This window comes from Onychomys torridus, chromosome 8, assembly GCF_903995425.1.
Source record: "Onychomys torridus chromosome 8, mOncTor1.1, whole genome shotgun sequence".
In the NCBI taxonomy this organism is placed as follows: Eukaryota; Metazoa; Chordata; class Mammalia; order Rodentia; family Cricetidae; genus Onychomys; species Onychomys torridus.
The window spans coordinates 19,042,993-19,059,139 of NC_050450.1; the positions used below are offsets into that span (position 1 = coordinate 19,042,993).

The 16,147-nt window shown below is 56.6% G+C and overlaps 3 protein-coding genes across 4 annotated transcripts; 2 read left to right on the forward strand and 1 right to left on the reverse strand.

Annotated features, from left to right (window-relative positions):
• Positions 1-913: 913 nt before the first annotated feature.
• Positions 914-2,889, forward strand: Gng13 (G protein subunit gamma 13). Of its 2 annotated transcripts, none has more exons than XM_036196770.1 (3): positions 914-1,017; positions 2,452-2,583; positions 2,711-2,889. In XM_036196770.1, the coding sequence occupies exons 2-3, from the start codon at positions 2,486-2,488 to the stop codon at positions 2,814-2,816; spliced, it is 204 nt and encodes a 67-aa protein (XP_036052663.1). In that variant the 5' UTR covers positions 914-1,017; positions 2,452-2,485; the 3' UTR covers positions 2,817-2,889. The 2 variants fall into 2 exon arrangements, with proteins under 2 accessions (XP_036052663.1, XP_036052662.1); XM_036196769.1 differs by lacking the exon at positions 914-1,017 and adding an exon at positions 1,227-1,334.
• Chtf18 (chromosome transmission fidelity factor 18) lies at positions 2,830-11,493 on the reverse strand. The gene is made up of 22 exons (XM_036196767.1): positions 11,129-11,493; positions 10,821-11,000; positions 10,579-10,726; positions 10,260-10,428; positions 9,774-9,866; positions 9,635-9,684; positions 9,375-9,513; positions 8,363-8,572; positions 7,789-7,886; positions 7,433-7,556; positions 7,199-7,347; positions 7,005-7,098; positions 6,599-6,697; positions 6,400-6,530; positions 5,855-6,002; positions 4,839-5,063; positions 4,607-4,756; positions 4,383-4,513; positions 3,667-3,811; positions 3,450-3,581; positions 3,157-3,214; positions 2,830-3,068 (listed from the first exon to the last, which is right to left on the reverse strand). The coding sequence occupies exons 1-22, from the start codon at positions 11,217-11,219 to the stop codon at positions 2,932-2,934; spliced, it is 2,901 nt and encodes a 966-aa protein (XP_036052660.1). The 5' UTR covers positions 11,220-11,493; the 3' UTR covers positions 2,830-2,931.
• Positions 11,494-11,562: 69 nt separating this feature from the next.
• Rpusd1 (RNA pseudouridine synthase domain containing 1) lies at positions 11,563-15,858 on the forward strand. The gene is given in 7 exon segments (XM_036196768.1): positions 11,563-11,735; positions 12,105-12,315; positions 12,447-12,570; positions 12,749-12,851; positions 12,994-13,095; positions 14,771-15,078; positions 15,080-15,858. Coding segments are annotated over 6 exon segments (921 nt in total). The 5' UTR covers positions 11,563-11,735; positions 12,105-12,133; the 3' UTR covers positions 15,182-15,858.
• Positions 15,859-16,147: the final 289 nt, after the last annotated feature.

Genomic DNA, 16,147 nt, shown 5'->3' on the forward strand with positions numbered 1-16,147 from the left:
CGTTCAATAGACCTCCAGCCCACAGAGGAACCAGAGTACTTGGCAGGGCAGGCTTGCCTTTCCCGAGCTCCAACCTGGTCTGCCCCTCCCCCGGAGGCTGTTGTTGCTGCCTGGGGCCCCCTGTCCAGGTTGCAGCCTGCAGCATTCGTCACAAGAAGGTCCCCAGGGTAGAGCTTCCCCAAGAGCTTGTGAAGTGTAACTCTGACAAGAGTGACCCTGGGAAGGGAGGAGCTACCCTTCGAAGCTGAAGGCAGGACTAGCCTACTGCAGCCCTATTACAGTCTCTGAGGAGTAGGCAGCTGGCTGATGGGCACAGGGCTCAGTCCTGTAGCTAAGGAAGTACTCTTCCTCCTCAGGGGTCCCAGAGGCCATCCAGCATCAGCTAAGAAACTGGCCTACCCACTTCCCAGAGCATCAGGTTTTGCAGTGTGGGAGTCACTCATGTCCAGTCCTGAGCAGATTAAAGGGTAGCTGTTTGGAATGAAGGAAGGGGCGCTATGGAGTCCTGAGCCCCTGCAGGAGAGGCTCATGTCCTGGGATTCTGCAGGACGTTTCCTAGCCTACCATAAGTGGACAACACTGAAGGTCACCAGCACCCAGTGGGCTGCAAAGGCCATGGTGCGTCAGTGTTCGGCCCCTGCCCCTCTTCCAGCCGGCTGGTAGCATAAGAGGGTCCTGACCAGAGAAGCCTCAATGGGTAGGGTATATTTTGCCCACTAGGGCCCTGGTCCCAGCGTCACAGGACAGTCCAAGAACCCAGCCAGTGGGCAGTCCTATCTGACCAAGGAAAGACTGGCCCCACCGCTGCATGTCCCACCCCAGGGGAGGCCTGTAGAGGCTGAGAGCGCAGCCCAGGGAGCTCTTGGGGTCAGCCCAGCCCTGTGAAGGCGGTGCCAAGGCCCCAGGTGGCAAGAGTGGGCGGGGCGCCTGCCTGGGCTCCCCTGGCTCGGACAACCCAGCCTCACTCCACACATCCCTCGGCCCTTGTCATCTCTGCTTTTGCTGTCTCCTTCAAAAGTAAGTCCAATGAACAGAACCCTCACACTGGGGGGGGGGGGGACGACAGACCCCAGGGCTCTAGGTCTTGACTAAGTGGATACCCACCCCCGGTCTAATCCTAACTCCTGGGGACTAGGGCAACTGCCTCGGGGCCTCAGGGGCGGGGCGGCCGACAGATCGAGTCCAGCGGCGCAGGAGCGATCGCTGCGCGGCGGGGGCGCGTGTGTCCTGCGCCGTGCGCGCCGCCCGCAGTGCCCGTGTGCGCCGCCGTGCGCCTGGCCGGGGGCGTCTCGGGGTGCACCGGCGGCCGGGCTCCGGCGGCTGCAGCAGCGCAGGTAGGGCCAGTGGTGGGCCATGCCCCCAGCCCAGATGCTCCCATTCGTGGAGGACCCGCAGCTGGTCCTCCGCCCACGTGGCTGTCGGCATGTGTGGCCCGGGAGAACCTGGCAGGGTGGGGCACTGTAACTTGGGGTCTCTGGGAAAGGTACTCTGAAGGCGGCCGCATACACCCGGAGATACTAGCCCATCCAACCTCTCACCCATTCCTTAGGAGCCCTCCCAGTACCCCCTTATGATGGGCAACTCTAGAGACTGTACCATCACCGGGTCCTAGACTCTCCCCAAGGCCGGCTTAGCTGCAGTATCCCGTGGTAGAGGCTTTGCCAGGCACAAGGTGCCAGACCCCTCTCAAGGTCGAGGAAGCTGTGATTGGAGGGAGAACCGGTGACTTGGTCTTCTGGAGTGCACCGAGATAAGGAGGGGTAAAGGCAGGCCCATTTTTGTGCCCAAACTGACAGTTCTCCCCAGTCAGGTCACTGACTGCTGTCTGTCTGGAAACAGTGGTCTCAGGAAGCTACCCACCTCCCAAGTCCTGGGCTTACTGAAGGGCCTGTATCCCCAGACCTTCTGCACATACTCCACCCTACATGCAAATTGCAGCCAAATCCTCCCAGCCCCAAGATTAACTTGGCCTCTTTATCCATGCAAAACAGGCACCCAGGAGGGCCAGGCAGCACCCAGCCTCTCAGGGCCCTCATCCCACCCTTACACCCTACTCAGGGTCTGAGTTAGAAGTGGGACCAGAATGAAGATGGAGGTGGGGAACTGCTCTGGATACTCAGGAGTCCATCTTGCTGTCTCCCTAGGCAGGGATGAGGCTGTCCTACAAATCCAGGTCTGGGCCTTGTCAGGCTCATTCGCCCTGCCAAGAACGGAAAGTTTGCTCTACAGCTAATCAGCTCCACTGGGAAGAGAAGGCCCAGGGGCCTCGTTACTAGGTCCCTGTGGCACTGTCCAGGCCTAGCTCCCCAACATCATCACTGCAGACCTCAGGAAAGGCCAGTGGGTGGTATTGTCCAATGGGTAGCAGTCCCCAGGAGCAGATGGACTCTCTCTCCTCTGTCCTGGGGTTGGGGTTGCAGACCAAGCTCTTTTGCTTCTCTTGCCCACCAGCCTCAGGCTGGCTACCTCCGACGCCCCCGACGCGATGGAGGAGTGGGATGTGCCCCAGATGAAGAAGGAGGTGGAGAGCCTCAAGTACCAGCTGGCCTTCAAGAGGGAGATGTCCTCCAAGACGATCCCCGAGTGAGTGCTCTGTGATGTGTGTCGTTTGCCTGCCCTGCCACTGTCCCTTGTGTTAACCCGGGCCTCACACCCCAGTGGGCAGGTGCCATGGGAATGACCGACATTCACTGAAACTCCCTGCTCACAGGCTTCTCAAGTGGATCGAGGATGGGATCCCCAAGGACCCCTTCCTGAACCCTGACCTGATGAAGAACAACCCTTGGGTAGAGAAGGCCAAGTGTACCATCTTATGAGCCTGACCCACGCTCTGTGTAAGGCGTGACTTTATAAACAGACGTCTCCAGGTGTCTTGGCTTTTGTACATTCCCTGTGGGAGTCAGTGTGATCTGATGTCCTGGGGCAGTGGGGCTACAGAAGGTCCCTGATGTACAGGCTGCGCCGCACAGCATTGGAGACACCCTCGTTGAACCGGAACCACACCTCACTCCTGCCCACTGCCACACCCATGCGCCAATCATCTGTGTCCTTCTCTGGGGCCTCCGCCTCTGCAGGGACCAAAGGGTTGCACCTCAGCAGACAGACCCCAGACCATGTCCCCACCCCACCCCCCTTCCTTCTGTGAGCCATACACACCTCTGCGTGGGACTGCCACTCTCCTGATGACCACACGTCCAAAGAAGTCCCTCTCGGGCTATCAGAGAAGAGGGGCCATCAGACTGGTAGGTGGGCAAGTGGGCACACCCAGGCCTTTCCCATGGGAGAGGAGACTTCAATGCCTCAGAGCAAGGCCTGTAGCTAGGAGTGCCTCTCCTAGCCCACTGCCCACTGTCTGGGAGCAACAGGTGGGTCCTTGGGACTTGGAGAAAGCCCTACCCACCATTCACTATTTTGCCCCAGCCCTACCCCCCCCAACCCCACACACACACCTGCTCCTGCACGACTGCTTTCTTCATGATGTGTTCTAGCCGTTGCTCATGGTTACGTGGGGCAGGCTGCCTCACCCCTTTCTCCCCACGGTCCGTCTGCAGACATGCAGGCCCTGAGGGACCCTCGTCCACCTGAAGGGAAGAGTGATGAGCGCTGGCTGGTCAGGGCCAAACCACTGATAGAATATGCTCTCTCAGCACCAGGGGACAAGCTTACCTGAGGGCGGCCTCCAGCCCAGACCAAAGCCTCTGCGCGCCGCATCTTCTCCATTTCAATCTCCCGGGCAATAAGCTGCTTAGCCTGGTAGGTGAGGGGCTTGCGGGCAGGCAGCTCAGGGAAGCGGCAGACCTCTTCCACATTCCTAACCAGGTGGGTGAGGCAAGATATCAGGGTACCGGTCAGCAGTGCCAGGGTCCACCTGTTACACCAACCCCACAAACCAAGTTTGAGACCCTGGGTGTAGGGGGAGATCCTGGTACTACTACATCCTGATCCAGTGGTGGCTGAAGACTAACTACTTTGAACCTCAGTCCCCCCAACTATAAGTGGGATGACACAGAACATGCAGAGGGCTGCAGGGAGGAAGTAAGACCAGGTGGGAACACTGGGGGCCTCACTGGAACTGCAGGACGCCAGGGTCACTGCTGTTGTGCCTCAGGCCACTCTAGCCCTCTGAAGCCCCAAGGAGCAGCAGACACAAAGACATGGAAGACTATCCACCTTGGATGGACAGAGGTTCTATGAACCCTACACTGAAATTTGGATCTAAGAACTATGTCTGACCTGGGGTGGGGCACAGTGCCAGCCACAGTTGTGCCAAACCTATACTGTAACTAACAACCCCTTGGACGCCTCACCAAGACCACACTGGCTCTGGCACTTCCATTGCAAGTCTCCAGGTGTCCCCCTGCCCCAGGCACAAGGGCACTCACGGCTCCAGCCTGTAGAAGTACTGCCCATCAGGTGTGCGCTCCTGGTGGTAGGTGAGACTGTAGGCAAGCATGGTACCCACAAGGCTGGACAACTGCTGCTTCTCACGGGCACTGTACAGCTGTGTGCTCACCTAGGCTCAAGCGGGCACAGAAGGGGCAAGTGAGCAATGCCAGGAGCCACCTCAGCCACAAACTCCATCCTTTCCTCCAAATCTGACACTCACGGGGCGCAGCTTGGGTGCCAGGACATCCAGGAGCAGGCAGAGGGTATCCAGAACAAGAGCCTGAGGTGTGGCCCTGCTACGGGTGGCTGGTGCCATACCTGCCACCAAGGTCTGGATGTGGTTCTTCGTCTGGCTCATCCGGGTCTGGGCCTAGGACAGAAAGTTAGCTAGGGCCAGGTGAGTAGAACCCCCCTGCGCCCGACCCTAAGTACAAATGCAGCCAATGACACACCTCCTGCTGGCTGCTGGGGAAAGTGATGCGTGGCACGTGGCTGGAGGCAAAGAGCACGTGGAAGGCGGCAGGCAGGAAGGGCAGGTAGCGCAGCAGCTGGAAGCTCTGGCCATGGTGGGCAGCCTGCTCCAGCAGGTCATCAAAGGCCAGCCAGTCAAGGGCACAGCACACGGTGCCTAGGCTGGAGTCCCGAAGCCGAAGGCGTAGAAAGTTGTCAAACAGGCCCTGAGGGTAGCGAGCAGGCCATGAATCCCTGCAGGAGCGGGTAGGCCCAGAGCCTCTGACCCCCTCATCCCCCCGCTGCATGAGGATCAGCCTCAGGATCCTTTCTCTAGTTCCTGCTCTGTCAAGTCCAAGGTGTAAGGATCAGCTGCCTATCCAGGGAAGGATCTACTTGTCTAAGAAAGATCCTGACTCAGGGGGAGAGGATGGCCCACCCCCTGCCTCTAGAGGCTCACAAGGTCCCCTGTCCCCTGAAGTGGCAGAAAGCTACGTCCTCAGAAGCCAGGGCACAGCAGCCCCCACTTGGCCCAGGGGAGTCCAGTTCCCACTGGCCACACCACATAGCCCCTCCAAACTGCAGATTTCCAGATTGTCGGCGGATTCCCAACTGCTAATCCAAAGCTGCTTAGAGTTGAAAGCAGCTTAAGCCAGGCTTCTGGGGAGTGATGGAGGCGATGTCATCTGCTCAAATCCAAACCTCTCCCTACCTGCTTTCCACACCACGTGCACCCTCCATCTAGAATTTAGTGTCTCTAAGCCCCAGACCCCAACATGGGGTCCTCACAGGGATCCCTAAAATTTACCCTTAAATGCCTAAGCTCTCTGCCTCCTGTCACCTCCAAATTTATTCCTGTAGTTACCCTCCTGGGTCTGAGGATCCTTCCTTGCGGCCCCTGTCCTTAGTCCTCCCATCCCCTTGGATGCGGGACACCCATCCACCCCTTACTTTGGAGTAGACCCAGGGCATCTTCTGTTAGAACCAGACTCATAAGAGCTGGAATGAGCACCAGTACCTGGACAACCTTCTCATGCTCGCCTGCAGAGGTAGTCACACGGAGGAGATGGTAGAAGCGCTGGGAGGCAAGGGTCAGGGAGCCCTTGTCCCCGTCACTGAGCAGGAGAGCTTGAGTTGGTAGGATCAGGTCCTGGCCCACGAGTCGCCTACAAGTAGAGGGCGCTGAGGCTGGGGCCAAGCCCAGCTGAAGGCAAAGATGCCACCAGCCATCCCAGCCACATCCTGTATGTTCAGAGTGAAGCCTTGGCTGGCCTGTCTTACCTCACTCTGAAGGAACAAGAATCTCTATGCAGAGCCATCTTGAAGCAAAAGACTCTGCTCTGACTAACTAAAGGAAGGTCAGGGAAGGTCACCCTCTGGGGCCACAGATTTAGGAGGCTCTAGGCAACTCCCCTTGGGAAATTAACTGGGCCCCAACCCACAGGACACAATTGAGACCAAACGGCTACCCCGAGCCCTGGCACGATCGGGTTGTGTCTTGGCTCTAGGCACCAGGAGCATCCAGAACAAGGCTGGCCCACTCATACCTCCTGGACTACCTACCTTTGAGCCCTGGGCAACTGGAACACCTCTTGCCACACAGAGAATAGCCCCTTGCGCTGGTCCTTCAGGCCAACGTGGGTGGTCTGCACATCCCTCACGCTCAGCTCCCGCCGGCCCCTCCCATACAGAAACTGGACAAAGGGTGGAGTGAGCAGCAGCCACCTCACCCCACCCTGCCTCACCCAAGCCGTGTACCCACCTGGAGGGTATTGATACAGGCACGGATGTCGTTTTCAGTCTTCTCACAGAGGGCGGCTAGTGCACCCGGGTCAGACCGCATGCCATGTTGCAGGGAGATCTAGAGGCGGGGTGAGCACCAGAGTGTCTACCACTGCCGAGAGGACCCATGCCCAGTCTAGCTAGCACATCCTCAAAGCCAACCCTGTGGCCACAGCCCGGCTCCCTGGACACAGGTAAACAGTCCTGTGCTGGGGCAGCCAGAGTGCAGTACAGTTCCTACAACAGGCCTATGCTACCACCTGACAGATCAACGCCACAGCCAATGTGAGAACACCAGGGTGCCCAGGGGAAGGAACGTGGGAAGGGAGGTCAGGAGAGAGGCTGCATCTCGCACTGGAAGCTGGCTTCCTCCCTGCCCTGCTGACCTCCTGCAGCCGCTGCACCAGCCTGGAGGGCAGAGTTGGCGGAACGTGGAGCAGGAAAGCCTGCTGCTTCAGCTGCCTCAAGGAAGGTGTAAACCTGTAGGACAGGACCTGCCGTCACCACACCAGGGACAGGCACAGGAGCCAAGCCAGGGGACCCTCTGCCCAGGAAGGCCCAGTCCCACCACTGCACTCACTGGTCATTGCAGATGCAGATGATGGGCCTTGTTAGGAGGCCCCCCTCGGCCCTGCGTCGCCGACCCCCTGTAGGTACAGTGGGGCCCCCTTGCTCTGCCTCCTGTGGACCCTTGCGATTCAAGATACTCAAGAGAACATTGATGGCGGCCTTCAGGGAGACACGGAAGAGGTCAGTGAGCCAAAGCCCTGCTGCACCCAACCTTTCTACCCACCCCAGCGGCAGGGAGGCCTACCGTGGGAGCCCCGTCGATTTCGTCAATAACCAGGCAGTTGGGCCTCCCACCCGCACCCAGCACCGACTCCATTTGCGTAGCTGCTTCAATGCGTGTACGGAAGGCCTCAGGACTACGGTCATCGCTGGAACAGCAAGGCCAAGACGAGTTACGGGTAGCAGCCAGCATCCCAGCAGGACGCCGTGAGGCTCCCACTGGATTTAGCTACCACCAAGCTCAGTGAGCAATGAAGGACATGTCCCAACCCCAGCATACATATCCAAGACCCTAGCCCCACCCACCAGCCAGGGTTTTAGAGCTGCACCAGAGGCTCAGTCTCACAGAAGCCCCTGACATGGGCCTTCTCTTCCACTCACCTTGCATTCATCTCAACCACGCAATACCCTGCGTGCCGGGCAACCACATGTGCCAGTGTGGTCTTGCCTAGCCCTGGAGGGCCACAGAGCAGTGCCACCTATAGTCAAAGTAGAGGACAGACTGCTGATCCCTTAGCCTCCAGGGAGCCCCTGGCCAGTAGCCAAGGACTAGAAACAAGGTTGATCACTGCTCCCCACACCCGCCATCAAATGAGAACACCCAGGACACTCAGAGTAAGAGAAAACCCCGAGGAGGCAAGTTATGTTGACACTTGACAGGAAACCCAAGAGCCACCCAGTGGGCCCATTCCTTTTCCCCACCGGCCACCATCCTGTTGTCGAGGGAGGGGAGCCTTCAAGGAGTGCTGGCTTTATCTAAACCCTTAGGAGAATGGATTCAACTTCAAGTTCACAACATTGGCACTGATGCCAACCCTGATGTTATCATACCCACAGACTCTAGAAAAGTTAAAGATGCCTCGTGGACCCCCAAAAGACTATTGCAATAGCACCAGCTACCTGAGGGCAAAGCCCCAAGCTGAGCTGTGTTCACACAGGTCCAAGTGGGGTTTACCTTCTGCCGGGGTCTCCGACTGGGGTCCAGCTCAGCTTCTAGCATCTCCTCCAGCACCTGCTCATGGCTTTTCCACTTGCCAGGGGCCGTGGCTTCCTTCCCAACCCGGGATGGCTCTACACTGGGCCTGGCCTTCCGAGCAGGCCTCTCCTGGCCAAACACCACAAGGTCCCATAGCTTCAGCCACTTGAGGAGGCAGCGGTTAGTGAACTGTTAAGAAGAAAAGCCTAAGGGAAGGGCCCCTGCCAAACCCACATACTCAAAAAAGACAAGGATGCTGAGGCTCAGAAGGAAGGCCCAGGCTCACTGAAGCCTCCATCTCTTAGCCCTGGCCCAACCTCTGGGACTCCATGCTCACCCCAGGACAACCTAGCACCACTTGCTGAGGGTGAGCAAAAGGACAGGTCAGGACAGTGATTCTCAATCTGTGGGTCATGACCCCTTTTGGAAAACACAGGTATTTACATTACAAGTCATAACAGCAGCAAAATTATAGTTATGAAGTAGCAACAAAAATAATTTTATGAGCCGGGCGGCGGTGGCGCATGCCTTTAATCCCAGCACTCGGGAGGCAGAGCCAGGCGGATCTCTGTGAGTTCGAGACCAGCCTGGGCTACCAAGTGAGTTCCAGGAAAGGCTCAAAGCTACACAGAGAAACCCTATCTCGAAAAAAAACAAAATAATAATAATAATAATAATAATAATAATAATAATAATAATAATTTTATGGTTGGGGTTACCACAACATGAAGAACTGCATTAAAGGGTCACAGCATTAGGAAGGTTGAGAACCATGGGGCTAGGACGTCTAGAACTCTAACAACGGCCACAGCAGGTCACAGTCAACTAACAGCAAACTAGTTTTGTGCCGACTCTGTTTCCCCACTCACCACTCAGAGTCCCCCCATCATCCTTAGCACCCAGGGGCCCAGCAACACAAATATCAGGCCCTGGCCCTCTCCTCATGCTGATAAGGCCAGCTAGCCACACCTAAGTGAGAGTAAGAACTCACATCATCACTGAGCAGTTCCGTGTAGTGCTGGGGAGCAAACTCATCCACCCAGAGGCAGTGCTGAGCAGTGTCCTGGCCAGGGGCTGGCTCCTCCTCAGGGGTCCCCTCAAGTAGATCCTCCTCCCTTTCAGACCCGAGGCTGCAGAGAATCAAGTCCTGATTCACCACACAGGGGCCACCGTGACCATGTCCACCATTCATGCCAGGAGGTCAGCCCAAGAACGAAGAGGAGTTCCTGGGGTGGGGAGTATGCAAGTCACCTATGTAGCATGTCTGAGAGCTGCTGGGCCTCAAGCAGGTGCTGCCGTCGCTGCACAAACAGGATAGGCGGGGGTCAGGACAAGTCCAGCCAGCACCCGGACTCAACACACACACTTGCGCACACTCCACTAAACTGACCTTATTGTCAACCTGCTCCTTCAGGGAAGTGAAGGGGACACCCAGCAGGTCCAGCTGGCCACGGCCTCGCCACTGGACATCCGGAAGAGGGTTCTGGGTGAGACAGATTTGTCAGCTCTGTAAATCTCCCCCTCCCAGGTCATGGGAGCACCCACAATGCCCTTCCCCAAAAAGGCTGACAGAAAGAAAGAGACAAAACCATGCCTAATCAGAGGGGCGATGCCTCACTCAGAAGGGCCAGGTTCAAGGGAGGTCAGCTGTAGGGTGGGGGAAGAAGAAGAGCAGAACGCTAACTGCTGGGGTGCAGGGTGGCACTCTAAGGCCACATACCCCTGAAGTAACACTGCTGTTCCCAACATTGAACTACAGGGGAGTGCCTATTTCTAGCAATTCAGACAGGTGAAACTGGCATTGAAACCTGCTGAAAGCCCATTGGCAACATAAAGGAACCGGTGCTATGGCTAGCCCCATGCTGTGGTCACACACCTGCACGCCAGTGCCTGTGAGGTCGGGCCGAAGCACCAAAAAAGCCCGCTCTCCACCTGTGGACGTCACATTGATGTAATCCTCTAAGACAGGGGGACGTCTCAGGACAGGGTTGCGGGGACTTGGCAAAGCCTGCATTGTGCCCTTATCAGCATCAGCATCTGAGGGCCTAAGAAGGACAGGCATCTCCAGTCACCCTCAATGGGGTACTTGGACCCACACCCACCCCTCTGTCCTCCCATAGGCTTCCACTTCCAGGGCATCATCCAGGGACAAGCAGCTTTCCCAGGTAGAAATTACATGCCCTCAAGCAACACACCCAACATTCCACATCTCAGGGAAGACCTCAGGACTCGGTGGGGGGGTGATGTCCCCTGGAGGGGAATCAGGGTACAGGAGCTCCTCCATATTTGGCTCAAAGTTCAGCCTCTTCACCACCTCCAGCCTGGGCCGTTTGATCATGGGGCCTGCAGAGACAGAAGCAGGAAGAAGAGGCAGAGAAGAGAAAGCTGGTCCTCAGCATCCCCCGACTTCGAGTGCCCTGTACCCAATTAGACATACTGGAGGACTCAGGCTGGTCCCTACGAACATTCTTTCTGGTATTGCGGCAGTCATTTCCTGGAGACCTTACAGGGCAGGGACGCAGGGCAGTGTCCCCACCAGCGATGGCCTCTTCAAACGTCAGTGGGGGGCGGCTCGCAGGAGTCTGGAGGTTCCCAGAGGGCGCCAGGTCCTGTGTCCCTGCAGAGACAGAGGTTCACAGCAGCCGCACACTGCAAGCAAGAAGCGAACTCCCAGCCACTGCCTACCCCATCCACGCAGGTCAGGACTGAAGCGGGATGCAGCCGCGACCCGGGACCCGCACCCACCTTCCAGCTCCGCCAGCACTTCGAGCTCGGCCGCGAACTGGTTGTGGAAGTCATCCTCCACACCGTACAGATGCTCCTCGTAGTCTTCCATGGGCTCCAGTGCGGCCAGACCACAGCTCCTACAGCGAGCTCACCCTCAGAACTTCCCGCGCCACTGCCACTGCGCGCCACTCCCCGTAAGCCTCCAGTACCGCCAATCAACAGCCGGCGTTCCCGGAGGCGCCCACCATTGGCCAACGGGGCAGGGAGGGTCTTCGCACGCAAAGGGCGGGAGGAGAGGAATAATAAGTTCAGTGGTTGAACCAGAGGACCAGGAATGCTTGTTATTGGCCTGTACAGCCACCCGTCCATGCGGGAGACTGGGGGGAATAGGTGGAGTTAAGTAGGTGCGTGCGCAGACCGTCCGGGAGGGGCCTCACCATCTTTCAGTGGGCGGAGCTCCAGGTCAGAATGCCATTGGCTAGTATGGCCGTCCATCAGCAAGTGAGTGGGCAGGGTGAAGGCGGGGCTGCACGCTAGCCAGGCCAAGACCTGGTTTCTATTGTAGGGAAACCAGGTTGAATGCAAGGGTGAAAAGTGACATCCTGACCCCTTGTTCCTTTTGCAGGTAAGTCCTAAAGTGTCCGCCTGTGGTCACAGGCTGGTGGGAGGCAAGTTAGGGAGCGCTTGCAGTCCTGGGTGGTCCAGGGCCAATCAGGGCGCAGCAGCCCCAATCCTCTTCCTTGTCTGCTCAGGGAAAGTCCGTAACCGAGTGTGTAGGGGTGAGCTGGACAACCGGGCTGTTAATTCCAGATCTGGGTCAGGAGAGCTCCCTCACCCTAAGTACAGAATCTCCTGACCTTGGCCAGACTCCCATTCTGGAACTGACACCCCTGGCTTGGCCCCTTGTGAAAGGCATAAAGGGTACCGGCAGGTGCTGGCGCCCAGTAAGTGTGCACAGTGCTTGAGAGGCAGGTCAGGCACCCTCCCACCCCAGGTTCACTCCCACCTGCGTGCAGCCCCGCCATGGAGCCTGGCAGCATGGAAAATCTGTCCATCGTGTACCAGAGCAGCGACTTCCTGGTGGTGAACAAGCATTGGGATCTTCGCATTGATAGCAAGACCTGGCGGGAGACCCTGACCCTACAGAAGCAGCTTTGTCACCGCTTCCCAGAGCTGGCTGACCCTGACACCTGCTATGGGTTCAGGTACACAGCCAACACAGAGAGCCCCATTGCACCGTCCTTCCAAAGGTTTCTGGGACGCTGGACTCTGCCACAAAAGTGCAAGCTAGAAAACAGCAGGGTCCAGCCACTGCTGCCCCTCTGCTCCTTCCCAGGTTCTGCCACCAATTGGACTTCTCCACCAGTGGGGCGCTGTGTGTGGCCCTGAATAAAGCAGCTGCGGGCAGCGCTTATAAATGCTTCAAGGAACGGCGAGTCACCAAAGCCTACCTGGCACTGGTAAGTCCTGGCCAGTTCCTAAGATACAGTATGGAGACTCAAGGCTCCTACTCCAGCAGGTCCCCCTAATCCAAGCTCCATGTCAGGCCTATGTGGCTACGTAGAGCTCAGCCACATCCTTCTCTCTAGAGGTAGCAGCATGGCCCTGTGTGCTATATGTGATGTCCTTGCTTGGCAGGTCCGGGGCCATATCCAGGAAAGCCAGGTGACAGTCAACTATGCCATTGGCAGGAACACTACAGAGGGGCGGACCCACACCATGTGCATTGAGGGCACACACGGTATAGTGGTTGGGATGGGGGCCATGGGCGTGTCTCCCGCCTGAACCCTGCATGGATTGGAACAGCCAGACAAGTGTGGATTGGAGTTGGCTCAAGCTCTAGGGCTGGCCCAGCTGACCCTCATATTTGCCTTTGCATTCAGGTTGTGAGAACCCTAAGCCAAGTCTCACAGAGCTGTTGGTCCTGGAACATGGGCTGTATGCTGGTGACCCTGTGTCCAAAGTGCTGCTGAAGCCACTCACAGGTATGTCCAGGGTAGGGGAGGGCAGGAGTCTGGTCATACAAGAAAGGACCTTGAGGTATAGGCATAGTAGCCTGCCTGGGTCTATACCAGGTGTGTGGGCAGAGCCAATAGCAATATGTTTTGTAGCGCCCACGCTACCACCCATTCACTGTGTCCAAGTGAGGGGCTGTGGATTAAAAACAGAGACAAGACAGTGGGTCATTCGTCTCAGCAAGATGCCGAATGCCGTTTATTGAAGGAGGGAAGAGGCCTTAAAAACAGGCTTACAGCACAGTGGGAGAACCTGGGAGGAAGTTCGCTACAGATGTTTTACATTCTTGCATCCTAGCTGTTTACACCAAATATGCAGGATACACAAACAAGGAACCTCCCGTAGGCTGTTCAGGAGGAAGGAAACCGGCAGGGAATTAGCATAGGGAGGACACCTGATCAAGGTCAGCAAGCAAGGCAACAGTTACCCAAGGAACAGTGGTTAGGACCCAACAATCTTCGCTGGCTCCTGCATGTACCCTGAAGGTTTAACTGAGCTCACTGGCTAGACCAAGTGTCCTGATGGCTGTGTTCTCACCAATGGTCACACCAGTCCAATCTCAAGTCCTGAGTCCCAACATCTGATTTATAGGAAGGGATGTGATGGATCCCGTACCAGGGCCTGCCCCACCCTTCATGGTGGCACAGTCCTGTAAAGTGGCTACTCAACACAGTGTTTCTTTCCTTTTTTTTTCCTTTTTTTTTTTTTTTTTTTGTTTTGTTTTTCAAGACAAGATTTCTCTGTGTAGTCCTGGCTGTCCTGGAACTCGCTTTATAGACCAGGCTGGCCTTGAACTCACAAAGATCTGCCTGCTTCTGCCTCCTGAGTGCTGGGACTAAAGGCGTGTGCTGCCACCACCATCCGGCAGGAGGTTCTCGCTTTAAAAAAGAAAACGGAAAGCTGGGCGGTGGTGGCGCACGCCTATAATCCCAGCACTCGGGAGGCAGAGGCAGGTGGATCTCCGAGGCCAGCCTGGTCTACAGACCTAGTCCAGGACAGGCTCCAAAGCTACAGAGAAACTCTGTCTCGAAAAACAAAAACAAAAACAAAAACAAAAAAAAAAGACGGGGTAAACAAGGTGTGGTGGCATAAATGTAATTCTAGCATGCTGAAGGTGGAAGCAAGGGAGATCAGAAGTTCATGCCCATCCTTGGCTACATAAAGAGTTCAAGGCCACTGGGCTACATGAGATTTTTGTTTCAAGAAAAAAAGAAAAGGGGCCAGTGAGATGGCTCAGCTGATGAAGGTACCTGCCGCCAAGTCTGACAACCTGAGTTCGGCCCCCTACCCACACGGTGCAAGGAGAGAAGAGGTTCTTAGGAGTTGTCTTCTGACTACATGTGTACACTGCAGCATCATGCAGGAACAGAGGCACACAAAATTAAAATGTACCTAAAAACATTCCTAAGCGGGGGAAGAAAAGAGAGTTAGGGGTACAGTACAGCTGTAGAATATTTGCCCAGCATAAACAAGGTCTTGGATTCAAACCCTAGCACTGTAAAAAAAAAAAAAAACAATGCAAGGGGCTGCCATCATGCTCTAAAGACACTCCCAGGGAAACTTGCTGGATACTGTAAGAACAAGGTAGGGATGTGACAAAGAATGATTTATCCCAGCCTGACCTCTCATCCCCTGACCCAACAGGTCGGACACACCAGCTTCGAGTACACTGCAGTGCCCTTGGCCACCCTATCGTGGGCGACCTGACTTATGGACAGGCTGAGGACCAGGAGGACCAACCTTTCCGCATGATGCTGCACGCCTTCTACCTTCGCATCCCCACACAGGCTGAGTGTGTGGAGGCCTGTACACCTGACCCCTTCCTGCCTGCCCTTGATGCCTGCTGGAGTCCCCATACCTGCGTTCAGCCCCTTGAACAGCTCATCCAAGCCCTACAGACTGACCCTGACCCCAGCCCTATGGATGGAGGGCAGAGGCCCTGCAGCCCCTCCAGCCCCCTTGCCCAGGCCAGGTCGGCCCCCTCCTGAGACTGAGGCACAGCGAGCATCGTGCCTGCAGTGGTTGTCAGAGTGGGCACTAGAGCCAGACAACTGAGGGCCTCTGGGCTTTGGGGATTGAAAGTGCTCGACTCAGCAGCTAGGCAGCCATGATTGCTCGAGGACAGGGCACTTGGGCTGTGGGACAGATGTCCAGTAGGCAAGTCTTTCATCATTCTTCCAGGGAAAGCTAAGGCTTTTCCTCTTGGAACAGCTTCCTGCCTCCTAAGCTTCACCCCAGGCTTGCCCAAGCCCTTAGCCAGGAGGGGCAGAGCCAGGATCCTCCTGGGCCCCACAGTGCCTGAGAGGGGCCATCCTGGCACTAACCCAGCTGGACTCAGTCACCTGCAGCGCCCAACCTGCCTCTTGCTCCCTGCCACTGTCATATGCCTTTGCCTTTGCTGAACTCTACCAGGGCCCCATCTCCTCTGTCTACATCCAGTGTTTGGCCCCAGTGCATGGGAATGTGTTGGGGCATCGACAGAGGCGCCCTCCGTGCATGCCCATCTCTCTAAGACTGAGGCGGATGCTGCTTCTGCTCTGTGGGCTCCTGGCTGGAGCTTCTGCCGCGTCACCACCTGCCTGGCTTCCACGTAGCCATAGACTGTCATGTCAGCCTTTGGCTCCTTTCCTGGGAGCCTTCTGGGCCTCACCTATCCACCACACCATGGCCACAGCACCCTAGCTGCAGGTATGGTCTAGGGTTAAGAATAAATGTTCAGTGACCAATCTTGAGAGTGACCACAAGTATATCTGATGTGGGGTACCCTTGACCCTTCCTTGCTGCATCTGGCAGATGTCGATCCTATGGCTGCTGCCCTTCCTCACCCAATAGGCAATGAGAAACCAGTAGTAAGGGCTTTGGGGCTCTTAATAGGGACCAGAAGTTGAGTCACATACCTAGTCCCCAGAAGGCCGCTCCCAGTTAGGAGCACTACTATATATAGCAGCTTTCAACCAGGGTCCCGAGAAGAGCCACTCTTTATGTTGGCCTACAACCTAGGTGCCCAGAGTCCCAGTGCTC